General features: G+C 37.6%; 3 protein-coding genes across 4 annotated transcripts; all 3 read right to left on the reverse strand.

Annotated features, from left to right (window-relative positions):
• Positions 1-8,932: 8,932 nt before the first annotated feature.
• LOC146628355 (high choriolytic enzyme 1-like) lies at positions 8,933-12,394 on the reverse strand. Of its 2 annotated transcripts, none has more exons than XM_085359480.1 (9): positions 12,374-12,394; positions 12,182-12,263; positions 11,557-11,602; positions 11,216-11,368; positions 10,952-11,069; positions 10,164-10,342; positions 9,605-9,686; positions 9,148-9,284; positions 8,933-9,048 (listed from the first exon to the last, which is right to left on the reverse strand). In XM_085359480.1, the coding sequence occupies exons 2-8, from the start codon at positions 12,248-12,250 to the stop codon at positions 9,158-9,160; spliced, it is 774 nt and encodes a 257-aa protein (XP_085215606.1). In that variant the 5' UTR covers positions 12,251-12,263; positions 12,374-12,394; the 3' UTR covers positions 8,933-9,048; positions 9,148-9,157. The 2 variants fall into 2 exon arrangements, with proteins under 2 accessions (XP_085215606.1, XP_085215605.1); XM_085359479.1 differs by having other exon boundaries at positions 8,933-9,052.
• Positions 12,395-15,290: 2,896 nt separating this feature from the next.
• On the reverse strand, positions 15,291-21,875 carry LOC146628356 (high choriolytic enzyme 1-like). The gene is made up of 8 exons (XM_085359478.1): positions 21,801-21,875; positions 19,874-19,919; positions 19,196-19,348; positions 17,580-17,697; positions 16,924-17,102; positions 16,484-16,565; positions 16,000-16,129; positions 15,291-15,448 (listed from the first exon to the last, which is right to left on the reverse strand). Exons 1-7 carry the CDS (start codon positions 21,873-21,875, stop codon positions 16,003-16,005), a joined length of 780 nt encoding a protein of 259 aa, XP_085215604.1. The 3' UTR covers positions 15,291-15,448; positions 16,000-16,002.
• Positions 21,876-24,867: 2,992 nt separating this feature from the next.
• On the reverse strand, positions 24,868-27,851 carry LOC146628357 (uncharacterized). Its single transcript, XM_085357770.1, has 4 exons — positions 27,635-27,851; positions 26,853-27,093; positions 25,860-25,997; positions 24,868-25,161 (listed from the first exon to the last, which is right to left on the reverse strand). Exons 1-4 carry the CDS (start codon positions 27,817-27,819, stop codon positions 24,892-24,894), a joined length of 834 nt encoding a protein of 277 aa, XP_085213896.1. The 5' UTR covers positions 27,820-27,851; the 3' UTR covers positions 24,868-24,891.
• Between the last annotated feature and the right edge of the window lie 37 nt (positions 27,852-27,888).

The raw sequence follows: 27,888 nt of genomic DNA on the forward strand, positions 1-27,888 counted from the left end.
CTGACACGCCTACAATTTACACCACACGTTTCCCACTTTTCTGTTATCCTCAGGGAAATTTACACATAAAATTCTCCCTTTCCTGCTGAGATTTTTTTCCTCTTTTTCTTACTCTATCTTGATATGTCAAATGCCAAACTCGTGTTTCACTCTGATGTAGAGCAGCACACATGGAGCTCTCATGACTACTCTGGAGATGTTATTGAAAGTTAATTGTGACCATTTAAAGAAATGGTTACATTTAAACCATGGTTCCATGTGCTGTGGATTCAAAGTATGCTCTTCTCCATACCTTGGATTTAATATGTGGTTATTTGAATTACTGATGCTTTCCCATCAACTCAAAGCAGTCTGACAATTCTCCTTAGGCTATGATCACTGGCATTAGATATCAGGGGAGAATGGCTGAGTCCCAGTGAGTGTAGACAACTGACATAACTTGAAAAACATTAAAGGAATGTGAAGATTTTGCTTGTTTCCATAGATTACATATCTGTTGCAACATCACCTGTTACTTTGTGGACTCCGGATTGTGAAGCCTTGATTTTAGATTTATGGCTGGTGCCATGTTGGCTTTTTTGGAGCCAGAAGCAAGTGCATTTGGAAATGTGTAGGGTCCAATTTGCTAATCATATAAAAGAGAAGAGAAACAAAACCTAGTTGACCAGTGTATTATACTGAAAAAACCAATGTATAACTACTTTTTTGGTCATTTTTAACATCGAGCAACAGTACCTTAATGTGAAGTACTGCATGTTATCTGTTAAGTTACATGTTAATAAAATAAAGATAATACATTTAACATTTAGTAACATATTTCTGGCACTGACTATCTAAGCCAGCAAAATTTAAATGTCTGGTTTACTAGTTGCCAGCATAACAGTCTATAGATCCATTTTGAACACTGATTTCCATGATAGCATTATGGTTGCATTAATGCAGTGTAAGCTCAGAGCCAAAAGATCATGGGCATCCAGTACTGATTTTTAGCCTTGTCCCCGAAGACATTTTTCCACATTCTCAGAAACTTATAATGACATTATGTACTGCAGATGATGAGATATTCAAGGCCAAATTTATCCTTGAATTGTTCCACAAATATGCAGAAACTTTGTCTCCATAAGATTTTTCTTTTGTATTGAATAATGTTTCTGACCTGCTGCCAATTAACCAAATTAGTTACAAAATATCCCTCCAGCTGTAAGTACCATTTATTTATCGAAATTTTATCCTAACTTTTTTGAGACGTGTTGCCATCAAATTCAGCATGATATATTTTTCGTGAAAATATTAAAATGGCTTTGTTAATCATTTTATGTTTTCTATGTTCTATTGCGAATAAAATATATGTTTATACGATTTGGAAAACATTGCATTCTGTTTTTTATTTATATTTTACACAACGTCCTGACCTTTTTGGAATTGGGGTTGTAGAATTCGAAGAAATAGAAGACGTAGAAATAGCAGTGGAGGAATCTTATTATATTTTGGAGTATCAAGCAATTGGCAGCTCACTCAAAGAAAACCTGCAAAGAACATGGAGAAAAAAGCTCAGCAGAAGAGTTCAACCCCAAAACTTTTTGTTGTGAGGGAATAGCATTAACCATTGTACTACTTTGCCTCCACTGAAACAGAATGAAACTTTAATTACAGACTGTAAAACCTTGAAATGGGAGCATAAAATAATACTTATTTTATAACATCAGTTCCCGGTATCATAGTATGAATGTATACCTTTTTGTATCTCAGAAAGGTAACACAGTTATCTTTAGGTCCAGTAACTGGCTCTAGGCACCACAGTTGTGTGGACTGTACCTATAGGGACAGAAATTGACCCATATTCCTAAAAATAAGTAATATGTGTGTGTTTTTCTCCTGGTAATAATTAATTCCTACCTTTTTTATTTATCTATTTAGTTTAAATTTCACTCACATAGTTCCAAGTACTTTAAGTGCTGTTATTCAGGACCCTGCATGTGCAAGGTCATGTGCAGACTTTATCATCTACAAGCAGCTGAAGGCAGCTCAGTTAGTTTGCTCACTATATCTAACAGAACACTGACTCAGTGCCAGCTTGGTCTAATTATATTTTCTGTAATTGGCCTGACTGGAGCGTAGAAGGGAGGCCTGCACCATCACGGGGGAAGTCACTGATATGAGGTATGAAGTATATGGATAACATTGCCTCCAGTTCAGCCTCTGTAATGATGTTAGGACCTGAATAACATCAGTAGCATATGAAAACATGTGAATACTAATGCATGAAAGTCTCTTCAATGTGAGGAACATGCAAGTCAACAAAGTACAAATTTTTACATGTGAGTAGAAAGAGGGTGGAGTAACATTTAGTCCTATTTTAGGGGCTATTTTTATTTCAAATAGTTGCCTTGGCTGCCTGATTATAATTCACATTTAATGTGAGTACAGTGTCATATTATAGGTTAACTGAGTACATTTTTTAGCCTCAGCCGTACATGATCATTTGTAAATGTATTGTGTATTTACTGGAAAACTACCTAGTAATGGGGAAGAGGCTGTGTTTCAATGCTTCTTCTGTGCTGGATGTGGCAGCAGCCTCATTACTTACGTGTCAATTTGACCCATAAACAAGGTCCAAGGGTTCTATTACAGGAAGGGAGATCATGGATGAGAAGACAGTGCAGCAGCCTTGAGCGTAAATGATGATCATCAGAATCCCTGCGGGAATACATGGCTCATATTAACTTGCTTATTGTTGGGGCACACAGTAAGTACAATGACTCCCTTTTTGTTGATGATAGAGTAATGGACTTACAGGCCAGGCCATCACCGGAGCCTGTGTGCTCTGAGGCATTGGTCGGCCAGCAGGGAGACAGGAAAGAAAACAAGAAGACGGGATACAACGAGCCCTGGATCCCATATCCTGGCCATCGCTTCAAACAGGAGGACATGGAAGGTTTAGATAGTGACTCTACAGTCTGCGAGAGGAAATGGAAGGAGGAGGAGGTGGGCATGAAGCTCTGGGATCTAGGCCACATCTCTGTCTGATTGTCCCTGAGGGGCTGCCAGTAGCTGAACCAGACCTCTGTTCAGTCACCATTCTGGCTGAACTGTTTTTCTTCTCTCTCTGAGCTCCAGTCTCTCCATTCACCTTGCATCTTCCCTTCATTTTCTCCCTCACACTGTCTCCCTCTGTTTAATCTCTAGCCCATGGCTCATGAGTGGATGGAGCAGGTGCTTGTACTAAATAGTGAAAGGCTCTATTCTCTGTGGGTTTTTTCCCCCAATTTTATTTTAAAGACTCACTCAGCAAAACTAGCCAGAGAGGAAAGGTATAAATGAATTTAAATCTGAAGGAGAAGAGTGTCCTTGTAAGGGTAATATCCTTAAAGGCCTCTTTCACTAAAAATGGATGAACTTGTGCTCTGATGTTTGTTCGTCATTGTCTACAATGAGCTATTTCGTACAATAAAACTGACGAGGACTGTAACTAAAAGGGTAAAATGATGATAAAACATGGGAGCGGGTGCAGGAGCATCAGTAGCTACAGAAGTTTAAAACAGTTGCAACACTGGTTATGAGGTACCTGAAGCTCTATGGCCAATAATGACAGATAAAGATGATAAGATGAAATTTAAACGTCTTTTTGGGCATTAGCTTTACCCATATAGAATATATATATACAAATCTTATAACGTTTGTATCTGTCTTGTGTGAAACTTGTACGAAAAGCATACAAGAGTGAAAACAGATATAAGATTGCTTGAAGAATCATATAAATGAAACTTGTATGTTCATGAGAAAATCATATAAGCCTTATATGATTCACTATATGAAGGAGGGCACATCAGATGCAAGTTTTTTCTATTTCTTTTCCATATGGGTAGAATGACCACAGTACGTGCACAGGGGTAAGAAGGCTGATAGGAGTGTGGATTTAGCATTGGTTCAATGATGTGTACCCTCCCCAAATACTATAGATAAACAGGAGAAGACTTTTCACGCTGTAACAGTTACACTAGAAATAGATGGATTTTCATTCAGCAAAGCAACTTTGGATGATTTTAATAAAATCATTCCAGCAAAGACAAACTGCAAAGAAGGTCTGTGATGAATGGCCGAGAATATCTTCACATATATGTAACAGATTGGTTTGAGTACTCTCCTTAATATGATGACCGCTGAAACCGAATCCAACTTAAAAAACAATGATTATAAGACGATTTAAAATTTTGAAAAATGTAACATTATATTTGTATCACATCTGTGTACTCTGTGTTCAATGGAGACTTATGTCAGATTTATCTGATAAATAAGTTACCATGTCTTCATTAAAAGGTTTGAGTTTAACACTAGAAACATATGAATGTGTTTTGTGATAGCTTCTTTGGTGCTATCATGTAAATGTGTAAAACCACAAATATACTGGATCACATTTTGTCTTTAATAATTAACACCACAAGATCAGATTATGATAAATAAAACTTAAAAAAAGTAAAACCTCAAAATCTAAGAGTAAAAACAATAATTTGTGTAATTCGTTTTTTCTATTTGGTGAAATTCAGGCCGTTTCCTGCACCTAATGCACATTGGAAACATTGGAATTAATATTGCATATATTACGCTATATGAGGTTTTCAATCCTTATAAAGGTGCAGTTACTCTGAGGACCAAAAAATAGACCTAAGGAGTACCTTTGTGGAGATCTAGATGTACTGACACACTTTCCCTGAATCCCTCTGAGAATGCGCTGCAGCTGCCATACATACATATGTGAAAGACTCACATAACGATATTTGCATGCATAGCTTATAATATTCAAACACAGACATTTCGTCTTACTCACTTTATATCTTTTCAGTGTTCAATATTTGGGCTGAAATCTATGACTGATGACTGATCTATATTTTTATTTTATCGTTACAGTTGTCGGCAGTAAAGAATTTAAATCCAAGTTTTCCAACTTGAGTGTGATAAAGAGTTATAGCTAATGTTAAGATGTCCTGTTATTAGACATCGTAAGTACTATGGTTAAATGTAAAAAAAAATAAATAAAAGGGCAACACTGGTAAATGCGCAATTTTTGCAGTAGAGACATGTAAATAAATATCATGCAGAACTGCCAACAGGACCATCTTACTTAATATATTTTTCTTTGTATTTTTTGCATTGAGATCATGGCAGAAACATTTTTTGCCTTCGCAGCAAGTATATTTATTGTTTACATTGTTTACATATTCAGATGCAAAAAAGAGATTAAACTGAGACTCTAACAAATTCCTCAATGTGAGAATGTGTCGCCCTCTGCTGGAGTATAAATAGGTTTCAGTGTATTTTCAGCCATACATATCACACAAGCGCCTCTAAACTCTAATAAATTATGATATCATAATTAGAAAGTGTCGCCCCCTTTCTGATTCCACTCAAAGTATCAAGAAATTGTTTTTTCTTCTTCCTTTTAATTTTTAAAATTCTTTGTGCAACAGCTTACAATCATTCAGCCACACACCCTGCTCAGTGGCCTTTCCCACTGTTTGGGGAACAGGGTCATAAAAGAAAGCAGCATAGCTGCCTCAGAGAAGGAAGTTGACAGATTTTTATTTATTTATTTATTTTAGCTTTTAAGTCTTTGAGCTTTCTGTGAGGTGTTTTGAACTCCAGTTTCTCCCATAGTCCGAAGACATATACCTCAATTGGAAATACAAAACAGGTACCTTAGAAAAGCATAAAATGATCTTTAGAGTTGTTTCACTGAATTTGTGATTTCTAATTAAATGTGATAATCAATACACCCATCCATCCACCCATTAGCTTCCGCTTATCCTTTTCAGGGTCGTGGGGGGGCACTGGACCCTATCCCAGTTGGCATAGGGCGAGAGGCGGGGTACACCCTGGACAGGTCGCCAGTCTGTCGCAGGGCCAACACACAGAGACAGACAACCATTCGCACTCACATTCACTCCCGCATTCACACCTATGGGCAATTTGGATTAATCAATTAACCTATACCCACAAACTGCGTGTCAATACCTTACTGGAAAATTGACACAAATTTGGGTTCTAAGATGATGAAGATTTTAAGGGGAGTGACAAAAAAAGGAAATGCAATGTACAGGAGACAGACTATCAAAATAAGACAGGTAGAAACCTAACTCAGAAATACCTACGACAGTCACAAAGATTTGATAGCAAACATGCTAAGAAGGCCAGACTAATTAAAACCAGAACACGAGTGAACTCCAAACAGAATAATGAATCTAACAGAACTCAGAATGTGAGAGTCATTATTGAAACAATAACCAAAGTCGACTATAGTCATTGAGACTTGGACCTAGGTAGTGTATGCTTTGAGGACACACACACTGGGTTGAAGTTGAGGGTAACCCTGAAAATGTTATGGGACATTATTCAGACCCTTGTTCTAAAGTAATTGGGGTTATTTTTGTGTCCACTAATATCCCAAAGATGCTTTTTGTCATTATTTTGGGTTTAAGGAGTCACCTTTTAGATAGATTTGATTTTAATTTCTTACTTGCTATACAATTAGGGTGCAATGTCATGATGCCAGCTTTGATTGGCAGCTGCTGCTACTGAGAAACTTGTGCATCTCTGTTCATGAACTGCAGATAGAGTCATGCATAATTTTTCCACTGAAGGATTTTTCAGCACTGGCTTATTATACATATTTTTTTAATTTATTTTTTATTGAGCGTTTGTTACAAATATTCAGATTAAAAAGCTATTTGAATTATTCTTAGTGACATATTGTTCACAAAGAAACATCAACAACTTCAAGGTAAAATATTATAATGGACAATCGGTTAGGATGTAAAGCTTTGTGTTTTTCTAAAAAACAAAAAAACAACAACAAATGAACAAACAAAACGCCACACTCGTCTTAAATCAGTATTTTCCAGGTTTTGAAATGTCTTTGAAATGCAGTTTTAGTGCTGTCCTTTGTCCCACACCGCTCTGCCACCTCGCTGTAAATCCTAAGCTGCCTTGTTAAGGCATAGAAAAAGCCAGTTTTATTTCAAAATTGTCCCAAATGTCTCCGTCACTGAAAATTATGGGTTTAACTTTAAAACTGAACATCAAATGTCATTTTAAACCAACGAAAGTCTTTAGAGAAGAACTAGAGTTAATCTCAGGCAAAAAACAAACGCTATCAGCTCACACTTACACCACATGTGCTGAATAAGTTAGGTCAGTGATTCTCTGCAGCTCCGTAAACAGTTCCTGTGAATGATATGAGGTATAAACACACCTGCAACAAGCGATAAGATTGCTTTACCTTGAACCAACGTGCTTGTTCCCAAAGGAAGCAGCAGATGGGTTTAGCTTTCTCTGAGGTTAGTGCCACCATTTAAAAAGTAAAATTGTCCATAAACCAGTTTACCTATGAATGGTCAAATTAACCAGTGGCTGCTTTTTGCATTTACCTGTTATCCCTGTAATATTCATTTATGTCCTGTTTGTCATTCAGATGAATTATTTGCTAACAGACCAGGCAGCTTAAATGCTGCTTAATGTTTCTTTAAGTCAAAGGGGGAAAAGGTGTTATTGTCAGATATAGATTTTACTATATTTGTCTGTGTCGGAAAACATTTCATTTCATTTTTCTGGTTTTTTTTTTTTGTACCTTTCATAGTTTTATTTTGATAGTTTTTAGTGCCATTATGTTATACTGATCAGGAAACATGTGAAGTTTCACAGGAGAGAAAACCTATATGCAGAAAATGGTCTAAAGAAAAAAAGCTGAACCTTTAATGGTTTATAAAAATAACAGAGATACAAATGGTCTAAAGTACTAGAAAAAAAAAAGAACCGGAATCCAGGCAAGATACAAAAGTCATGACAGAGCCAACAGTGACATGAAGTGCAACAAGTACAAGTACCTCGGGCTGTGGGTGGACAATAAACTGGACTGGTCATGCAACACAGAGCACCTGTATAAAAAAGCCCAAAGCCGACTGTACTTCCTCAGGAGGCTGAGGTCTTTTAACATCTGCAGGAAGCTCCTGAGGATGTTTTACCAGTCGGTGGTTGCTGGAGTACTTTTCTATGCTGTGGTGTGCTGGGGGAGCAGCACAGCAAAGAAGGACTCATCCAGGCTGGAGAAACTGATCAGGAAGGCTGGCTCTGTGGTCGGCATGAAGCTGGACACTCTGGTGACAGTGGCAGAAAAAAGGACATTAAAGAAACTGATGGACATTATGAACAATGCTGGGCATCCTCTGCACACGGCCATAAACAATCAGAAGAGTCTGTTCAGTGACAGGTTGCTTCTCCCCAAGACAAGAACTAACAGACTTAAAAACTCCTTTGTCCCACACGCCATCAGACTGTTTAACTCCTCTCTGGAGGGGAGAGGGAGGGGAAACAGGAGGACAAAGGAGGGGGCAACAACTAAGCTGTAGTGCCTCTTCACCTCACTGTGCAATACCTTTTGTGCAATACTTTTGTAAATAGTCAACAGTGCAATAGACCTCAATACTTGAAATGTGCAAAATTCACTTGTATTTTTATTTTTTATTCCTATTTATTCTATTTATCCCCTTCATATATTTTATTTATATTGTCTCTGTATTTATATATATGTGTGTGTGTGTGTGTGTATATATACTATTCTGTAACTCTGTAACTTCTGTCGGTGCTGTGCTTTTTTGGAAATCGAATTTCCCAGAGGAACCCACCCGAGGGATTAATAAAGTTCTATCTAATCTAATCTAATCTAATCTAAGTGACAGCTGAAAAGGGGAGAAGTGAGGCCATATCCACACAGACTGATCAGACCAGTAAAAACCAATGAAACAAGTGAAACAAATATGAACGGGCTAGACGGTCACAAAGGAAGGAAAGTAACTAGAGTCACAAAGAACGCAATGACAAAATAAAATGTCATGATTTAAACAATCACTCTTAAAGATAAAACACACACACAGAGGTGCTTTATTGGAGGTTTATTGAATTATTTTAAAATGTTTATTTTGTTGATCAAGTGACTGTTCAATGATGATGATGATATTTTTCAAAGAAGAGTTGGATTGTTTGCATCATGCTGCTCATCTGTCTGATAGAAAAACATTAAGATTTATTATGAGAAATTCACTCCATTTTCAACAATGCAGTGTGGGGAATAGTATACGATGAACTTAGGATAATAACCTGAGATTGTTCAGCATCCATACAGCCTGTTGAGCCTGAGGATGTCCATCTGACTCATCTCAGTGGCATATCCAAACTCCACATTGGAATTAGGGATAGCCACCAAAGTGGGCTGGTTGTTCTTGGAGAAGGCGTACCTGAAAACACAGGGTGTGTTTTTTTCCCAAGGGAAGTTACTGAAAGCTATTACGCCTACTGTACAATAAGTATTTGCCAAATTGACTATGAAATTTTACCAAGCCAGAATAAACCACAAAATATCAAATAGAGAGTACAAAAATATTTAAGAAATACACAATTTCGAAGAAAAAAACAAGAGAGAACAATACGAAAAATTCTGATTCACATTCACTCAGTTTTCATTGCACTTTAACACCTGTTTGAACATCTTTCATAATTTCCAACATGATGACGGCAGCCACAGCTGTAACACGGAGCTGCTGGTATTGATACCTACTTGTGGTAATGCATAACAGAGCCATAGTCATAGGGGGTTCCCTGGTTCAAAGTGTTGATTTTGTCAAAGTTGTGCTCCATTCCTAGAGACAGAAATACCATGAGCTCCATTATTCATTCTTTTTCTTGTTTCTGTGGCTTTAGTCCACTCTACATTTCTATGAGTGTTCAGATAGTTCGGCATTTTATGATGTATTGCATTTTGCTTTCTTATAACGCACTATGAAGGTTTGTGTGCTCGTCGATTCCAATACTGGTTTTTGCTCACGTGAAATAAGTGGGTTATAATGGGTTATAATGATGATCGACAGACATATTGGTATTATGAATTTGCTTCTTGTCCGTCGACATTGTTTGTGCAAAGCTAAGCAAAGCCTGAAGTACAGAATAGCTGTGACAGCTGTAGCTGTCTTTGGATTCAACCTTTGGTTAAACAAAAAGCCAATCAGCACATTTTTCAAAATGCCCAAGTAATCCTATATTTTGTGCCAGTAATTATTTTCTTTCTGTATTCTATTTATATTGCTGTCATGGATAGTGAAAAGTGAAAACAGACAAACCCGGAGTGATGTTCTCCCACAAAACGCGGATGTGTTCGTCGCGGTCAGAACGTGTCTGCTCGTGATTAAAACCCAGAGCGTGGAGCACCTCGTGCTGGACAGTGTCGTAGTAAACACAGCCTGATTGCTGCAGGGACAGTTCCTGCGCATAGTAAAGACGGCCGATGTAGGAGTAGCACCTACAAAGGTACAAAATAAATCTTGTTACAAAAGCTGCAAAAATGTCTTCTTTTTTTTCAAATCTGTAACTGCACAAACTTTTTTGAAATATGTTTCATGTTAACACAACAGGGAATAGTTAACCAATCCTGCAAGTATTAAATATGTTGCTAAAACCTGTTCTATGTGAGATTTCTTTGCTTTGTTTTTTTCACCATCCAGTGCAACTACCATTTCTGGAGTTCTACCAACTCCAGAAATGTGGTGCTTCATTAATTCATACACAGAAAAGTGTGGTTGCACAGCCATTTTTAAACAATAGGAAACATTTTGTATGGATGGAAATGGAATTTTGGGGGACTGCAGTAAACTTTGCCATTATGAATATTTTCTTTTTTACTCGTTCTGATTGGTTGAGAAAGTGAAAAACTTTGGCCTGGATTAATCGAACAAAAGTCTCCGCTGCATGATTTAGTAGTTACATTTAGTGTTTATACACCTACAGTCTGAAATCCTTAACTAATCCTTAAACGAACAAAAAATAGTGACGTTAGTGAACATATTAAAATTAAATACAGGTTTTCTTGGACAGATTGGGCAAAGAAAGAACGTGCTTTGCTCATGTTTACCCATTAAGACTCTGGATATTCAAGTAGTCTCTCTCGTTTGTGCGTCTGATTAAACGGATACAAGAAAAAGAACCGAAGGACTGCAGAGCACGCTCGATGACTGCCACCTCACGAGAGGCTGGAAAAATGGAAAACACATTTTAATCCACCACTAGACCAACAGGATCCTGTGATATTTTGCAGGAAAAATGTCTGCAGTGCAACACACCATGTTCCTGGTGATAAGTGCAGAGAATAGCATTCATAGATGAGTTTACTCCTTACTGTACACGCTGGAAAGGGTGTAGGGCACGTAGACATGTCCATCAGCGGACTTGGGCCACATGCAGCCAGAAGCGGTGCAGGGGTCAGCGTTTCTCTCCGCCTCCGAGCCGTATGCAATATCACCCACTATGTAGGGTTCATCAGGAGAACGGACTGCAGCAAACACATTGATCAGTTCAATTGTCTGATTCACTCTTACATCATTCTCCCTTTTTACTGAGATCTAAAATATTTGTGATAGTCCAAAGGATCCGAGTACCACAAAAGACACTGAGATTCTGAGAAAAGGCCAGGGAGGAGAAAAGAGGGTTAAACTTTTTTATGGCTTTAAAAATTCTCACCAATATCTCTGTTGGCTCTCTCAATTCGCTCTGAAGTTGACAGAACCTTAGCATCCTGCACAAAAAGGAATGAAGAAGTGCTGTTGGCATACTGATGATCTACCAGCAAGGATCATAGAAGTAAATAATTATTTGATAAACGTTTTTATACTTTATTTTTAAAAAGAATATTTTACAATTAAAGGATGGATTCACTGTCAGTAAATTTGTCAGATGCAAGCAATTATTCCTCCTTTTCATACTGGCCAAACGATGTGATCTTAATGAGCTCTTAATGGAAGTGACTGAAAACCACAGTTGTCAGTTGTGATACATTGTATTGTGATACATGTGACTCTAATATATTGCATCACCAGTCTTAAAAATATAGCAAACATGTTCCAAAATTAGCTTTTTGTGCAAAACAAAGTCAGGAAAGCACTTCAGAGGAGAAGCACATCAAGTGGGAATCTGCAATATTGTCTGAAAGTAGAAAACTAAAGAACAATGGTAAACTTACAGATTCCAGAATTTCCCAGGAGTTATTGACAGACAAAAGGGAGAGAGAAAGAGAGAAAAATGACATTTGTTCCACATTTATTCCACCAAATCAGTCAAGATGTGCTAGAAAAGGAGAATTCCTTACCTCACTTTCAGCCCAGACAGAGATTGCCAAAAGGGCCACAAGGCCTAGAACACACCTAACCCCAACCATGTCAACAAAATATCTGCAATAATGATACAAAACATATTTACCCAGTTATTCTAGTTCTTCAAAATTCAGCTTAGACGAGGATTCTTAAAGCAGAACAAAGGAGAATTTATTGGTGATACTTACAGCGATCCCTGAAGTGACAGAAACGCATCATAATGCAATGTGGTTGAACATCACTTTATAAAGCCAACTGCACCGGAACAAAAAAGTCCTTTTATGGACATTTTGGAGGAGAAGAGGGGAGTGAAAAGCCCAAGATAAATACATGTCACCTTGATGCCATGTTGCATATCCCCACGATCCCTTGATAAGAGCAGTTCATCGTAAACTTGTACAAAGGTTGTTTCTTAACCAGTCTTGTGTCGCCTTTCTTCTTTTCAGTCAACACAGCTGAAATGAAATCATTGTAGATATGTGGGATTTATTGGGAATAGCCACAAAATTTTGAACATGAGCAGAAATCTTGCACATCGGAACTATGAAAGTCCAGGGATGCACACTTAGGTAGCCAACGTCCCCAAACACAAGTTGGAAAATTATTCTGATATCAGACAAATTCATCATCATCATCATCATCACTTTACATTCTGACTCTCACATCTGTATCCATGCAAACTCAAAAGAGGAAAGAAGAGTAATGTCATGATTTGCTGGCGAGAGAACCCAAATGCACGAGACAAACCACAGCAGCTTTATTGGGGTGATAGAAAACCTAAAGCAGCATGATACAGAATCTCTGAGAATTTCTTTGCATTGTACTCCAGACACTTTCTCAAAGAGAGTGTGAACAAATTGTTTCTGAAAATCTTCAGGAGGATGCCCAAATCTGCGACTTTACATGCCCCTCACAGTGCTCAAATAAAATAAAATAAACAAAATACCTGGAAATGCAACAGATCATTTCACCAAAACTTGCATAGTCTGTATTATAAAATCAAGGTTACTGCAAGACTGCAATAGCAACATAAGTAATAGATTGTGATGCACCATTTTCATTTAAACTGGATGGTTTTTAGAGAAAAACACCTTTTTTTCTTTTTTTTTCTTTCTTTTTTATAAATTTCTTCTGGAACCTGCGAGTACAGACAACAACTTAAAAAATAATTCTGAATTTTTAAAATGTACAAGACATTTATATGACCCGAGATGTCAGTTTCATCTTTAATTTATTTTTCCTGGAGTGGAAAAGGTGTCTAAAATTTAACAAATGAAGCAGATTTGTAATGGAAAAAAATTGTAATTGTTATAAAAACTTTTCACCCATTTTTTAAAAGCATTTTTCTTTATACATTTTTGGAGCGGTATTTGTGTATAGACTGGAACACATTTGTGAGTAGTCAAAATTTGTGAAGTCTTTAATATACATTTTTCAACCTCTTGAGACAAACTTCTCTCCATAGTGAACCATCTGGAATGGCGTTTCCAGATGTTACAGACATTTCCACAAATTACATGCTTTAAGCGGCAGCTAATTTTAACATGTGTCTAACAGCTCAACAAATATCTGCAAGCAAACAGTTTTTGTTCAGTGTGTCACAAAATGTGTGTGCTACCTAGAGTTTCAGCTGCTTGATTTCCCAGGGAGGGTACAAAAACACTCATCGGTGACAGAACTCATCAGTGATATTTTAAGGGGAAATGTAAAAATGAAATATATAGTTAGGTCCATGTATATATTTGAATACTGACACAAGTTGTTTTTTTAACCCATTTACTTAAACATATTCCAATTATAGTTACATAGTGGACATGGGCATAATGTGTAGACTATCAGCTTTCATTTGAGGGTGGCACATTCAAATTGGATGAATGTGCCACCCGCTTTTTAAAGAAACCTAAAGTAATTGGACTATTAACTCAAAGGCTATTTCATGGGCAGGTGTTGGTAATTCCTTCATTGTGTGATTATCAGTTAAGTAGATAAAAGGCTTGGAGTTGGCCTGAGGTGTGGTGCTTGCATCTGAGTGATTGTGCTGTGAAGACAACATGCAGTTAATTGATCTCTAAATGCAAGTGAAACAAGCCATCCTTAAGCTGTGAAAACAGAAAAAAAAACATCAGAGAAATTGCTACAATATCAGGAGTGGCAAAATGTACAGTTTGGTACATCACGAGAAAGAAAGAAAGCATTGGAGAACCCAGCAACACACAAACGAAACCCTGGACCTACACAGAAGATGGCAGTGGTGGATGATTGCAAAAGAAGAGTATTGTGTAAGTGGAGATTGGACTAGATTGGACTTTGGTGAAAATCAAAGAATGGAAAAACATTCTTTGTAGAGATGAAAGCAAGATCAACCTCTACCAGAATGACAGCAAGAGTATGGAGAAGGTGCAGAACAGCTCATGATCCAAAGCAAACCACATCATCTGTAAAACACGGCACTGTGATGGCTTGAGCGTCCACAGCTGCCAGTGGCACTGGGATGCTTGTTATTATTGATGATGTGACACAAGACAGAAGCAGCTGAAGGAATTCTGAGGTATTCAGAGACCTATTATCTGCTCAAACTGAGCTGAATGAAGTTAAATAATTGTGCCGTGTTTCATAACAGAGATGGACAATGACCCAAAACATACAGGCAAAACAACCCAGGAGTTTATTAAAGCAAAGACAGTGTCACTGTTGCCTCACAGCAAGAAGGTTCTGGGTTCATATCTCACCTGTGGCTGCTCTGTGTTGAGTTTGCATGTTTGCCGTGCAAGTAGCCCTTAAATCAATTCAATAAGCAGATTTGGGGTTTAAAAGTCAAACTTGCTTCTACAAGATTAATTTTTCCTTTTTTTTTAAAGTTTCTTCAGATGATTGTATATTTTGTGCTTGTTGGGTCAAAAAAAGTTAACTGCTTCTGGGAGAGGATGATGATTTATTTGCTCAAAAGCTCTCTTCCATTTCACCCAGCTCATGTTTGAAAATTCACTGCAGGACGCTCTTTACACTGTAAGTTGTCATTTAATGTCATTTATACAACTTCTGCCATTTAACAACTTTATTTTTTATCAGCAGATTTCAGAAAGAAATTCTTAGTTCATGAACCGCTGGCATAGTACATAAAAAGTAAAGATTCTGTGAACGGGTCAATGAAGATTTATTTTTAATTCAATGTGTTAAATTGTACGAAAGAGTGACAAAACAGTCTTGGAAACAACTGCTCTGATGTCTGAACGGCACCACATTTCCAGGACTGCTATTAGCACCTGTGAAAACAAAAGAAAGAAAGTGTGAAACTAAGGTTTAATATGTGTTGCCCAACACACAAGTTATATTTAGCAGCATTAGCTGCTAAAAAACACCTTTTTATGACACCTTTGTGATGCTTTATAATGTGAATGTGTGTGAATAAATTGCAAGTTATTTAAATGTCACCATCTTGCAACAGTGATAAAAAGCTTACGATGGTTTCCTTCCTTCATATTCAAAGCACACTGCCTTCTGGTGCTAGTCAGGTAGCATAGTTAAAGAGTTAAAAAGTCGGTAGTTGAAATATAAATGGCTGTTGCAACTTTTTCCCCCCATTATTTTTATTCATCACCTAAATGCAGTTTATATTACTGTAACCATAGTGATGAAGCTCCTCTACCTCAAAGTACAGATTTATACAGAAACCCAGATCTTTCATCAAGATTTGTGCATAAATGTAACCAAATCATTGCCTTAGCATTGTATTACAATGAAAATCTCAGTTATTCATTTACTTAAATTAAATTATAACATGTTGCACATTCAAAACTCATGTTGCATTTCTTACTGTTTAACACTTGTACAGCCTGTTCAGTCTGGTGATGTCATTCTGGCTCATCTGAGTTCCTGTGCCAAATTCAACATTGGGATTGGGAATGGGCTCCATGGTGGGCTTGTTGTTGCCAGAGAAGGCATACCTGGAATAATGTACAGCGGGTTTGTTTGTATTCAAGAAAAAATGAGAAACTATTGCTTTATAACTGAAATGGTCTCTGTGGCTCTCATTGGAAAAACAAAAAGAAAAGAGCAAGTAAAAGTTTGTCAGTTGGCTCTCATTAAGAGGATGATGTCTTCATATTTTCTATATTCAGAATCACTACGTGCTGGTAAGAGGTGCTTACATTTTTTTCAGCGTGCAGAAAAACCCTTGATTAATTTTGCATAAACAGCAAAAAAGAAAGTTATCAAAAAACAATAATAATAATAAAAAAAAAAACCTGAACTAAAACTTAAAACTGAATGAACAGATGTCTGATGAAAGTGATCCAGACCTGTGGTACTGCATGACTGAGTTGTAGTCATAGGGGGTGTTCTGGTTCAATGTGTTGATCTTGTCAAAGGCATACGCCCAACCTGAGAGAGAGAAAGTGTCATATGCATCAGAAAAGGCTGATGAGAGTTAATGTTTGCATTTAGAGCCTCAAACTCTGTTTGCTCTATAGTTAAAAGGTTAGTTTTATAATTTTACACATTTGAGTTTATAATATATTTAATGACTTTATTGTCACTTACCTCACTTTATAATTTAAAGTATGACATTTAAGTTATTTCTTATCGAATTTTGTAAAATCACTTCGATCCCTAGTTGAGTGCATCCTGTCCTGCTGTGTTGCTGTTCATTATGGAAGATAATTTTAAAGCTAAACTGTAACCCGAAACACACCAACAGCCCAAAGAGACCAGAGAGTGCCACCAAAAACAGAAATCAGACCGGATGCGATGTTCTCCCACAGGATTCGGATGTGCTGGTCCCTGTCAGAGCGACACTGCTCATGGTTGAAACCGAGGGCGTGGAGCAGCTCGTGCTGGACGGTGTTATGGTAGAGACAACCCTGACGGTCCAGAGACACTGCCTGGCCATAACCAAGGCGACCGACATAGGAGTAACACCTGCATTCACACAATAAGAAAAAAGAAAGGAAAAAAAGAAAAATGTATTGTTATCATCCCTTACAAAGCAAAGCAAATTATCTAAACGAAACTATAATAAGGTTCTACAAACAAAATGTTTTCTTTTAACTAATAAAAGACTATCACAGTCATTTAAAATGATAAAATATAATGGCTATGTCTGTCAAGTAAATTATTATTTATTAATTAATGTAACTATGACTCTAATTGTGATTAAAAGTCATACCAAAGAAGATTTTAAATTCTTGCTGAAATTGGAAACTGAAATTAACAAATGACTAGGAAGCACAGAGTGTGGGCCATCACAGTATGATTTTAAAAATGCATAAACAGTTTAAGAACCTCCAAGGACTGCACAGTTTCCACACACACACACACACACACACACACACACACACACACACACACACACACACACACACACAGAGAGAGAACAGCAAGAACACAGATTATCACCCATTGATGGACTGGATGTTCAGGTAGTCTCTCTGGTTGGTTCTTGGGACGAAGCGAATGCAGGAGACGTCTTGGAATGACAGCAAACCTCGCTCAATGATGGAGCGCTCACGAGAAGCTGAGAAGCAGAGGGAAGAATACATTTCCACCTACTGTCATCTGCTCAGTATCTGTAATTACAGAAATACTTTGAAATCTACACTGATTACAGTTTTTTACAGACGCTAGGACACATTTCTCAATACTTAGGTCACGTTTGCAAAACTCCTCACACAGTGAGCACAACAGAAGTCTATGTGGGCTAAACTGAGGACCAGTTATCATTGTTTTGGCACAAAATGCATTCAATGACTACATCTCTCAAATTACATGAATCATCTTCTCACTCAGACACAATAACTGCCAAAAACCTTTGTACGGACAGGACATTTTGCATGTGCTTACATACTGTTTTCAAAACTGTTAAACTTATGGCCAAAACAATAACACAATGCAAAACTTGAAAAGACAGCAAAATCCAACAGCAATATTTTATTGAAACATATTTTAAATCTAACAATGCAGTTTAACCAGCCACAGCTGATTCTCATTGTAGATGAACATCTACACAGATGTTACTCCTTCAATTTCATTACAAAAGGAGACAACTGCTGAATAGGTTTTTTTGTGATGTAAACATGGACCCAGCCAGAAATGGAGTAGATTAGCATTACTATTGTATGTGTATCAGTGGATGGTGTGTATACAAATTCTTGTATTTTGGGATTACTTAGTGCAAAAAAATAAAAATACATAAACATAAATACAGGATGTCTGATTCATTCCAGTAACATATATTGAAATTATAAACAGAGATGTGTCCTTGTTTTACACAAGAAAACACTGTGTAATGCTACATGTTGTTAGTGTTTTTTAGGTCATTGTTTTGTGGGTGACAAAGTGTGTTTGTCGGCTGTCAACCTTTGCTAGTGTTCTGGAAGAATGAGTTTATTTGAGACCTGAATGAAGTGTTTTGGTAGTTGTAGTGCATTTTGAATGTGAAATGAACTGCTTTGCCAAGCTGATGGTCAGTTAGGAGGATTGTGTGAAGTGTTTTGCAAAAGTGACCTAAGTATTGGGAAATGTGTCCTAGCGTCTGTAAAAAACTGTAACATGGAAAATGCAATAAGGATTCATCAAAATCAAATGTTTTTTAGCATTTTTGTCGTTTAAACTTTGAGCTCCATTGTCAGTTTGTAGTTATTGCAAAATAAAGTCTTTAGTTTTTATGTAGAATTTAAAGTAGTTGTTGCTGTTTTTTTTAAGTGTTAAGCCAAAAATTGTGGCAAAGCATTAAATAAAGATGTACAAATCGCAGGTTTATTCCTTTTTCATTCTCCAACGGAGTATAACTACAACACAAAGTTTAACTTGTGAAACAAGACCGGACACAGAAAAATCACAGTTGATTTATTAAGCTATTCACTTCATTTCATTCAGATTTGTTTTCTGTGCTGTTTTGGGATTTTTTTTGTTTTATGAGCTTGTTTCACTTTGATTTTACAGTCCATTAGTTCATTTGATCAGCTGCTTTATTCCAATTTTAAAACTGCCTTAATAATTCTTGAGTTACTTACAGTAATGAGAGGCGATGACGTAGGGGACATAGACGTTTCCATCGCTGGATTTTCCCCACATGCAGCCAGAGGAGGTGCAAGGATCAGCATTCCTTTGATTCTCATTTTCATAAGCAATGTCATCAATGATAAAGGGCTCCTCTGCTGTGTGCACTGTGAAATGAGAGCACTGAGTGATTTGATGATATATCAGTGTATGGTAAAGTATATCAAAGTACTGTTGTGCAAATGAGCAAAATACCTTCTTGCTCTGAGGCGACAGTACTAACCACTGCACCGCCATATGGAAAATAATCAATGTATCTAATGATAATTTTGCTTCATTTTAATCTCAGTGAATGGACTACAACAAGATCTTATTTCTTTTACAAAATGTATGCTCCAAATTTACGTAACATTGAAGGTCAGCAGTTTTGTCATCTTAAGCTCAGTGGTTTCATAAAATATTATTATTGATATATCATTAATCTCAAAAAATCTGGAAGAACCTTGAGTCTGGATTTTAACAACAAATCTGTAATATTTTCCTGAGATATTTCACAATAGAAATACAGGATTCACACAAGCAATGTTCAATCTCAGAACGAAGAGTGGAGCAAAAATAAATCTGGAACCATAAAGGCCGGAAGTAATATGTATATGTATAAGTAATATGTAAATGAAGTATAAATATCTTACCTACATCCTTGTTGGCCCTCCACAGGAGCTCAGCGACAGACAGATCCTAGCTCAATCAGATGGCATCATTCATTAGTGAGGATTTACATGGAAAATCTTCGGTTTTCAATTGAAATTTGTTTCCAGAAAGATGAAATAAAGTCTTTACATGTTTTACAAACTCATGTGTGAATGTGGTTATCTGAGGAATGATTCTTGGCAGATGTCAGTTCAGCAAATTCATTGCATTCATTGCTTGTCAGTATTTTTCTTGGATCATTCACTCAGTCACGGCCAGAGATGGGCAGTAACGTAATCCGATTACTTTTATCAAGTAACGAGTAAAGTAAGGGATTACTATTGCAAAAACGGTAATTAGATTACCGTTACTTTCCCGTAGGAACGCTGCGTTACTGCGTTACTAAAACCGTGATTTTTCTTGCAGAATGTCTCATGACGGTGACGTAAACGAGTGCGACGTTTGTGGCAACCGCTGTGTGCAGATCAACAATGGATAATATATCGAGTGCGAGTGCGGGAAAGAGTATGAGCCTGCAGCGTTTAAAGCGTGGAAGTACTGACCTTACTTTGAGTTTGATTCCATAAAAAGTGACAAAAACATTAGCGTCCGTTGTGCGTGGGAAGAAAACTTCTTTTTACAGCGAAAAAAACCCCTAAACTTCCAAACAAGCACCGAGTGCGCTAAGAGGTAATGGGAAACTCACAGAGAAACTCGCGGATTCTTCCACTGACCGCGGCACACCTGCACCAGGGTAAACCTCCGCCTACCCTACTCCTGCTTTACAGATGAAAATAGAGCAACAGGACCGCTGAGTCTTTGACTTAATTTATTTTCTGCTGTGTTTTACTTGCATCTATTTGAAAGACTGAGTGTAAACACAAAAAATATTTTCTTTTATGTGCTGGAATGTGCAGAAAATAGGTTTAAATATTAAACAAATTTCTTCCAGTCAGAGAATGTTGCATATAATTAAAATTTTGCTTGATGCATAAAGTTAAAAGATTAAAACTAATAAAACAAGTTTTAAAAAGGGACCTTTCCATTTGATTACATTTTGTATGATGGATTATGCAGAAAAAGTAGAATTGGGCTGAAAGATCTATCACTTTATCACCTATTCAGGTTGTAAATCGTGTTTTTAAAAAGTAACTAAGTAACTAAGTAATTAATTAATTTTGCAAATAAGTAATCAGTAAGGTAACGGGATTACTTTTTTGGGGAAGTAATCAGTAATTAGTTACTGATTACTTTTTTCAAGTAACTTGACCAACACTGGTCACGGCTACCCAACATGAGGTTTTCCTGCTTTGGTGAGTGACTTTTGAGTATTTTGTAGGTCTGTTATTTAGTATCAATTAGCAGGTATTTGTGTCTGTATAGTCTATGACTGCAGCTTGAAAACCAGCAATCTAGAAGGCCTGACAATCCACCATTTCTTCTGGCTCCGAGACTTAAGAAGGTCTTAAGAGCTTGGAAACAAAAGTGACTGGACTTTTTTAAGTTTCTTGAAGATGTTTCATCTCTCATCTGAGAAGCTTCTTCAGTTCTACAACCAATCGATGGAGATTCCCGGATAATTAAACCCTAGTTGGGGTTATTCTCATTGACCCACTATTAATCACGTGACTCATCACATGAGTCAAAGCGCAAAAAAAATGAATGGTTCGTTATCACCAGAGGTTTCAAGTGATATCACATTCGCCTCTTAAGGTACCATTGGATCAATTCTTTTCTTCTCTTGTATGCACAGTGTAATGTTGCATAATTTAACCTAACACAATCATGTCTTGGAAAAATTTGAATCTGGAATTTAAACAAAGCTGTCAGATAAATGTAGTGAATTAAGAGAGCAATATTCTCTTAATGAAATGGAGTAAATGTAGCATTAAGTGGGATTTGTAAGTTCGATATTTAGGATATCCTCACCTTCTCATCAGCCCAGCAGAGGACAGAGGCTCCGAGGAGAATCAATAAACTGAGTGTGCATTTCATGAAAGCCATGTCACACAGTGTTAACACCTGGATCCTGCTGCAGCTCCTGTTTATACCCTTCAGTATATCTGCTGACTCGCAAAAAAACTCATTGACATTGCTTTACTTGGAGATAAGGAGGAAGTTGCCTTGAAAACATCCTGTCCTTTCCCACCAGCATCAAAACTATACCCATAATGCTGTGTGAGAATGCTGCCCCAGAACACCTGATCAATGTTTTTGGGGAGTTTGACTATTTTATCAGCTGTAAGTGGTTTGGTTTGTCTGTTTGTTTATGAGAGCAGGCATGATTGTTTATGTATGTCATACATACATAAAGAAATTATGGGCAGATTTGGATGAAAACTTTACTACAGTTGGAGCTTGGCCTGCCTGACAGATTATGTCTTGGAGACAATTCAAAGCCAAATCGGGCAAATTTGCACCTTTTTCAACAAATTGTTTTGAATACATAACAGACAAAATGAATACAGGAGAGTGACATCCTCTGTGTTAATTCAGCATGTGGCTTAAATGTAAATGTATCTTAAGTTCTACCTCTGGGTGATTTTCTGATAGATGGACATTACAGCATCAAGTATTTTGCACAGATTACAAATGGACATTTTGTCAAGGTTTTACATTTCGTGTGACCTTACATGCTCTTCTTGAACTCTTTCAACAGATGCCATGAGGACAAATTGCCTGCAGTGTCCTGTGGTGTTTCACTCTTTTAATCTTAAAACAGTAAATCTGTCCTCTCTAGGGAAACTGGTTGGGATATTCAACAGCCATTGAAAGATAGGGCCTGGATTACAATTATACATTTTTATATATATACACGTGTGTGTGTGTGTGTGTGTGTGTGTGTGTGTGTGTGTGTGTGTGTGTGTGTGTGTGTGTGTGTGTAACTAAGCAGTATATATATATATATATGTGTGCAGTAAGCAGTTTTTAAAGCTTTTACATACTTTTGAGCTTGACTTGAAAGGCAGACTCTGTTTCACTATCTGGCTTTCTGACTTTCTCTTTTGATAAGTAGTGCTGAATGTTATGACTGACTGCATCTGGTAGTTTCTCAGGATAAAATTGATTTGTTTGACAGCACTCAGTGGACTGACCAATACTTGGAACAGAGGGAAAATCCAAGGAACTGAGTGAAGATCTAAAAAGGAGCATTACAGAATCACACAGGTTGACCAGGTCCCTTAGAGCAAATTGTAAACAACTGCAGATTTCAAGATTAGTTCAAACAGTTGTATGAAATTATGAGTTATTCAGCTGTATCACCACTTTGCTATGACATTAATAAAAAGAAAAAAGAAAAAAAAAAAAGAAAAAAAATGATGGTTAGGATTTTCAGTTAATGCCCAAGACCCACCAAGGTTAGAGCCTGCCATGAACTGGAAAATGCCAGAACACTAGTGTCAATGTCCACAAAGACACAAGTTTTACATCACCATGGATTGAGAGAGTGCTGACAAAGTAAGAAAACCCCTGCTCCAGATTCCACACCATCATGCTCAACTGAAACTTGAAATTACTGACATGAACAAGCCAAATTTCTTCAGGAGACACAATGACAAATGAAAAGAGGCATGTTCGGAGAAGTAAAGGTGACGTTTTAAGCAAGGTGGTGGGACTGTCATACTCTGGCTTGTTTTGCTGCTAGTGGTACCAGTATATTGCACAAAGTGGGTGGAATAATGAAGAAAGGACTACCTCCAAATTCTTCAACTCTGTATCAAAGAAAGTGGCAAGTGAAACTTGAGCACAGTTGGGCTTTCCAACTCGACAAAGATCCAAAAATAACACATTAAAACTGGTTTTTGGAATGGATAAAAATGCTAACATTAGCCTCCTGGAATAGTTTTCCCAAAGCCCTGACCTCAAACCTACGGAGCTCCGCAGGGGACATGGGAGAAAAAAAAATTAAGACGGACTAACTCGGGATCTCGCAAAAGTTTCATCTCCGAAAACGTCGCAGCACTTTTGCAAATATGTGATGTCTTGTAAACTGAGCAGATATCTGACGTTTACACAACTACATTCACGCCTCAAAATATCTTAAAAGTGTATTTTGTGACCCAGAAAGAGTAATATTACAACTAAGTAGCTGCCGACGTTGTTGGAATTCAACTTTTGCACAACTTTTGCGAGATCCCGAGTTTTTTTCCCCCATGTCCCTTCGTACAAACCTATCCCTATTGCCCTATTGAATATTGTGGGCCATGCTGGAAAGCTGGGTCCCCTCCAGGAACTTATCCGATGTAAATGAACCTAACAGCAATAGAATATCTAACCAGAATCATTTCAAAAGCTTGTTGATGTCAAAGGTCACCTCAATGCCCTTTTTCTTGTAAGGTTTTTGTTGTATTGTAAACAGGGGGGTCCAGCTCCAGGCCTCGAGTGCCGGTGTCCTGAGGGTTTTTGATCTCACCCTGGTTCAACACACCTGAATCAAATGATGAGTTCATTACCAGGCTTCTGGAGAACTTCAAGACATGTTGAGGAGGTCATTTAGCAATTTGAATCAGCTGTGTCGGATCAAGAACACATCTAAAACCTGCAGGACACCGACACTCAAAGCCTGGAGCTGCCTACCCCTGCCCTATAAGCAGGCACCTGGCGAAGAAAGAAAAATTCCCCTTTAACGGGAAGAAACCTCTAAAGAAAATCTATTAAGTGGAAACCTTTTCAGCAGAGGAAAAGAAATAACCCATCACCCTTCAATATGCATTCTGAAAGGTCTGAATGCTTTTTTCAACTATAGTCTAAAAAGTAATGAAAATATAGCAGGTTTAGTCATAACTGAATGCAACATTGAACACTGAAAAATGAACAAGAAAAATAGTTTTCAGTTCAAGCAATTCACAGACGCAGATGTTTGAAGCGGTTTGTTTAATCTTTTCATACACATGCAAACAGCAGTGATATCATTTTCCCACATTCATCTTCACATTTAATCTGACATCAACAGGTTGTGCTTCTAGTTGATGTGCTTCAGGTCAAGTTTGCAGGTTTTTGGGGGACCTTTCTTGCTCTTTTAGACCTCCTTCAACAGAAGACCATAAGGGCGGATGGCCTGTTCTACTATCGCCTGCTCTTCTTGAGCTGAGAACACAGACGGGATGGGAACCAGCCAGTACTTATCGTTGTTGTGTTTCTGCCTGTACTGTGGGTTGATCCGATTTTGCAGAATCACGTTGTATTGCTTGCCATTCTTTTGACAAGTGAAGGTTTTGGCATAAGAGACAGCTTCATTGACGTAAGGGGTAGAGTAAATCCCTCTGCCATAGGTCTGACCTGAACCTGGCTGTTAAATAAAAGTAAGATATATATATGTTATATTATTAAATACTGATACATTAAATACAGGCCTAATATGGAAATAGGACAAAAAGAGCACTGAAGTGGCTTAAAGGGTGAGCAGCTCTTGTGTGGCATAAATACGTTTATGTGCCATAACAATGGACATGCTATGGAAAAATATTCTGACAGAGATAAATAACAATAAATAAATAAATATACAAAAACCTGCAGCTTACAGGTTTTTGACATTATTCATAGGAAAAAGCCTTCTCAACACTTTTGCTCAACAATGCTCAACAAGTATAAGTACAGCTACAGTTTGCTCCTGAGGTCCTAGACATGCAGGCGTCCTCTCACAGTCACATAACTGCTATTTACTGCATTTCCTTTTCTTTGTGTTGTGCTGAGATTTTCATAGCTTGTGACTTGACATGTGACAAAACCATTCAACTCTCTTTTTGACTCTTTTCTCAACCCTGGGATAAAATCCAGACTTTAGAAAACTGAAGTGCTGCATGGGACACAGTCTCAGCATCTCAGCATGTGGAATAAGAGACCAGGAATATACATAAAGTGGGACAGTTGGTGGCATTCCATGCAATTTCAAAATATTAAATATCACAATTATACATCATATAAAATGTTACTGTAAAGCAATTGTACTGGGTAAAATAATGGGTTGTGATGATAACATAATCAAACCTTGTAGAATCCTTCGATGATGCCCCCAGCTCCTTCCTTAGATGTCCCGTGGTAGGACACAGGCCACTCCCCTGGCACTGACGCAGTGCTTCGGTACCGAGTTCCCAGCCATGTATTTCCATCATACTTATTCAGGACCTGTGACAAAATATGAGGTGATGCAGGTGTATCTGGACCTGTATTTGTTTCAGACAGTCCATAGTTCATCTCTGCAAACTGTATCTTCAATTAAAGTCTGAGATTCTGCATGTTGTATTTCAAAGTGCTTTACCTTTGGGACAAACTATTCTATTGATCTTACTTTGAATGGGGAGAGTCAGATATTTGGCTGTCTTTTATTTTCTACAACTTAAGAGCATCATGATGTACCAGTTATGCTTATAACACACATATGATATGTAATATGCTAAATAACTGTTTAACTATTCTTTTTCAAACCCAGTTCTAGTTCCATTGACACTGTTCACCTCTCTACATTTTTATTTTGAGGTCAATTCATTTCCAGTGCACTACCTGGAAAGCACTCTGGAAGTAACAGACTGCATACAGTTAATTCAATCAGGTCAAATTAGTTTTTTAAGGTGTGAGTTGAGACCAAATCTTTGCAGAAAATTCTTTACAGATGATTTGTTATATTGTTTTCTTATAATTCTATTTCTGTAGTTTAAAAAAAAAAAGGCCTAGTATTTGACATAAAAGAGAGGACTAAATGCAGTTATTGATTTCCAAGAAACTGATGAAGAAGAATATTGTTGAGAACACTAATAAACTTCTAGTTTAGTTTCGAAAATGAGCTGGAAGGAAATTCAGGGAACCAGAAGTTTCAACTTTCTAATGATTGCAAATATCTGAAGCCCAAAAAGTATTTTACTGGGATGTCATTGAATTTGTGCTCTACAGCCCGGCTTAAAGATCAATTAAAGCAGCTTAGACTCTAAGTAATGAGCATGAATAAAATGGTTGATGCTGATCTCAATTCAAAGACAAATTTACCTTGAGGGCAAAACGGTACCAACCACTTGGTCGTTCATACACCTCTCCGCCTCTGTAATAGGTCTCTGTGTCTTGGAGACCAGAGAAATCGTAGTCAAATGTTGGATCAAAGAATTCGCTCTCATCGATGACGAAACACCTTTCTTGTGGTGCAGTTCGAAAACAGGTGTCAGAGCCTGAACATTGCCCTCCATCTTGCAGAACACGTTGAATTCTGGCAAAGTTGTTTCTTGACACTGGGCTGCAAGTTGAGAAAGACAGCTGAGATTAGGGTCTGAATAAACCTGACCATCAACAAAAGAAAAGAAATGCTGCTCTTTCACTGGATGTTTTCTCACTCTCTGCAAACCAAACTGCAACATTGTTGTCAAAATTCTTTGAGCTTTAGAAACTACATCCTGACTGTGAATCTCAATATAATATCCCATCCATCCTCTTATCCTTTTCAGTGTTTTGTGGAGGGGGGTGCTGGAGCCTATCCCAGCTGCCTTAGGGCAATTTAGAGTTTCCAGTTAACCTATGCCCACTAACTGCAGGTCTTTGGATAGTGGGAGGAAGCCAAAGTAGAACATGGGGAGAACATGCACACAGAAGGACCCCAAATGGTGGAATTGACCTTCTTGCTGTGAGGCAACAGTGCTAACCACTGTGCCACCATGTTGCACCATTACTCCAATATAATATACTGCTACAAAAAAAATTTGAGAACTCTTCCCGTTCCCTTTTTGAGGAATGACATCAGCGCAAGTCTTAAGAATAGTTTATAATATTACAATATTTACCAGGTTTGATCTCCATCTGCGATTGCACAAATGAGACTGTTTATAGACAGCGTTGGTGCTGCTGAGCCAGGAAAGCTTGCTCTTTGGAAAACTCCAGCGTGACCTCCTGCTCTTTGGTTTTGAACAGAAGTGATCTGGGCATTGCAAACTGCACCCAAAGCTTCAAGTGCAATTTCTCTGTCCATCTTGATGTTGTCTTGATGTTGTAGTCCTTTGCTCTGCTCACTTCTACCTGCAAGTGTTGTGGCTCGTGC

This window comes from Diplotaxodon limnothrissa, linkage group LG7 (genome assembly GCF_057381915.1).
Source record: "Diplotaxodon limnothrissa isolate DT_005_m linkage group LG7, D_limnothrissa_male_GT1.1, whole genome shotgun sequence".
In the NCBI taxonomy this organism is placed as follows: domain Eukaryota; kingdom Metazoa; phylum Chordata; class Actinopteri; order Cichliformes; family Cichlidae; genus Diplotaxodon; species Diplotaxodon limnothrissa.

What these genes read in the sequence shown, in the direction of transcription:
- LOC146628355 (XM_085359480.1), bottom strand. Translation starts at nt 12,250, where the DNA reads ATGGTTGGGGTTAGGTGTGTTCTAGGCCTTGTGGCCCTTTTGGCAATC. An exon ending in CACCCTTTCCAGCGTGTACA is followed by an intron (nt 11,070 to 11,215) that starts GTAAGGAGTAAA and finishes CCATTTTTCCAG; the next exon opens with CCTCTCGTGAGGTGGCAGTC. An exon ending in AATATCCAGAGTCTTAATGG is followed by an intron (nt 10,343 to 10,951) that starts GTAAACATGAGC and finishes GTACCTTTGTAG; the next exon opens with GTGCTACTCCTACATCGGCC.
- LOC146628356 (XM_085359478.1), bottom strand. Translation starts at nt 21,875, where the DNA reads ATGGCTTTCATGAAATGCACACTCAGTTTATTGATTCTCCTCGGAGCC. An exon ending in TCTGCTGGGCTGATGAGAAG is followed by an intron (nt 19,920 to 21,800) that starts GTGAGGATATCC and finishes TGATTGAGCTAG; the next exon opens with GATCTGTCTGTCGCTGAGCT. An exon ending in CGTCATCGCCTCTCATTACT is followed by an intron (nt 17,698 to 19,195) that starts GTAAGTAACTCA and finishes TCTGCTTCTCAG; the next exon opens with CTTCTCGTGAGCGCTCCATC.
- LOC146628357 (XM_085357770.1), bottom strand. Translation starts at nt 27,819, where the DNA reads ATGGACAGAGAAATTGCACTTGAAGCTTTGGGTGCAGTTTGCAATGCC. An exon ending in GGTACCGTTTTGCCCTCAAG is followed by an intron (nt 25,998 to 26,852) that starts GTAAATTTGTCT and finishes ATTTTGTCACAG; the next exon opens with GTCCTGAATAAGTATGATGG. An exon ending in TCATCGAAGGATTCTACAAG is followed by an intron (nt 25,162 to 25,859) that starts GTTTGATTATGT and finishes TTTATTTAACAG; the next exon opens with CCAGGTTCAGGTCAGACCTA.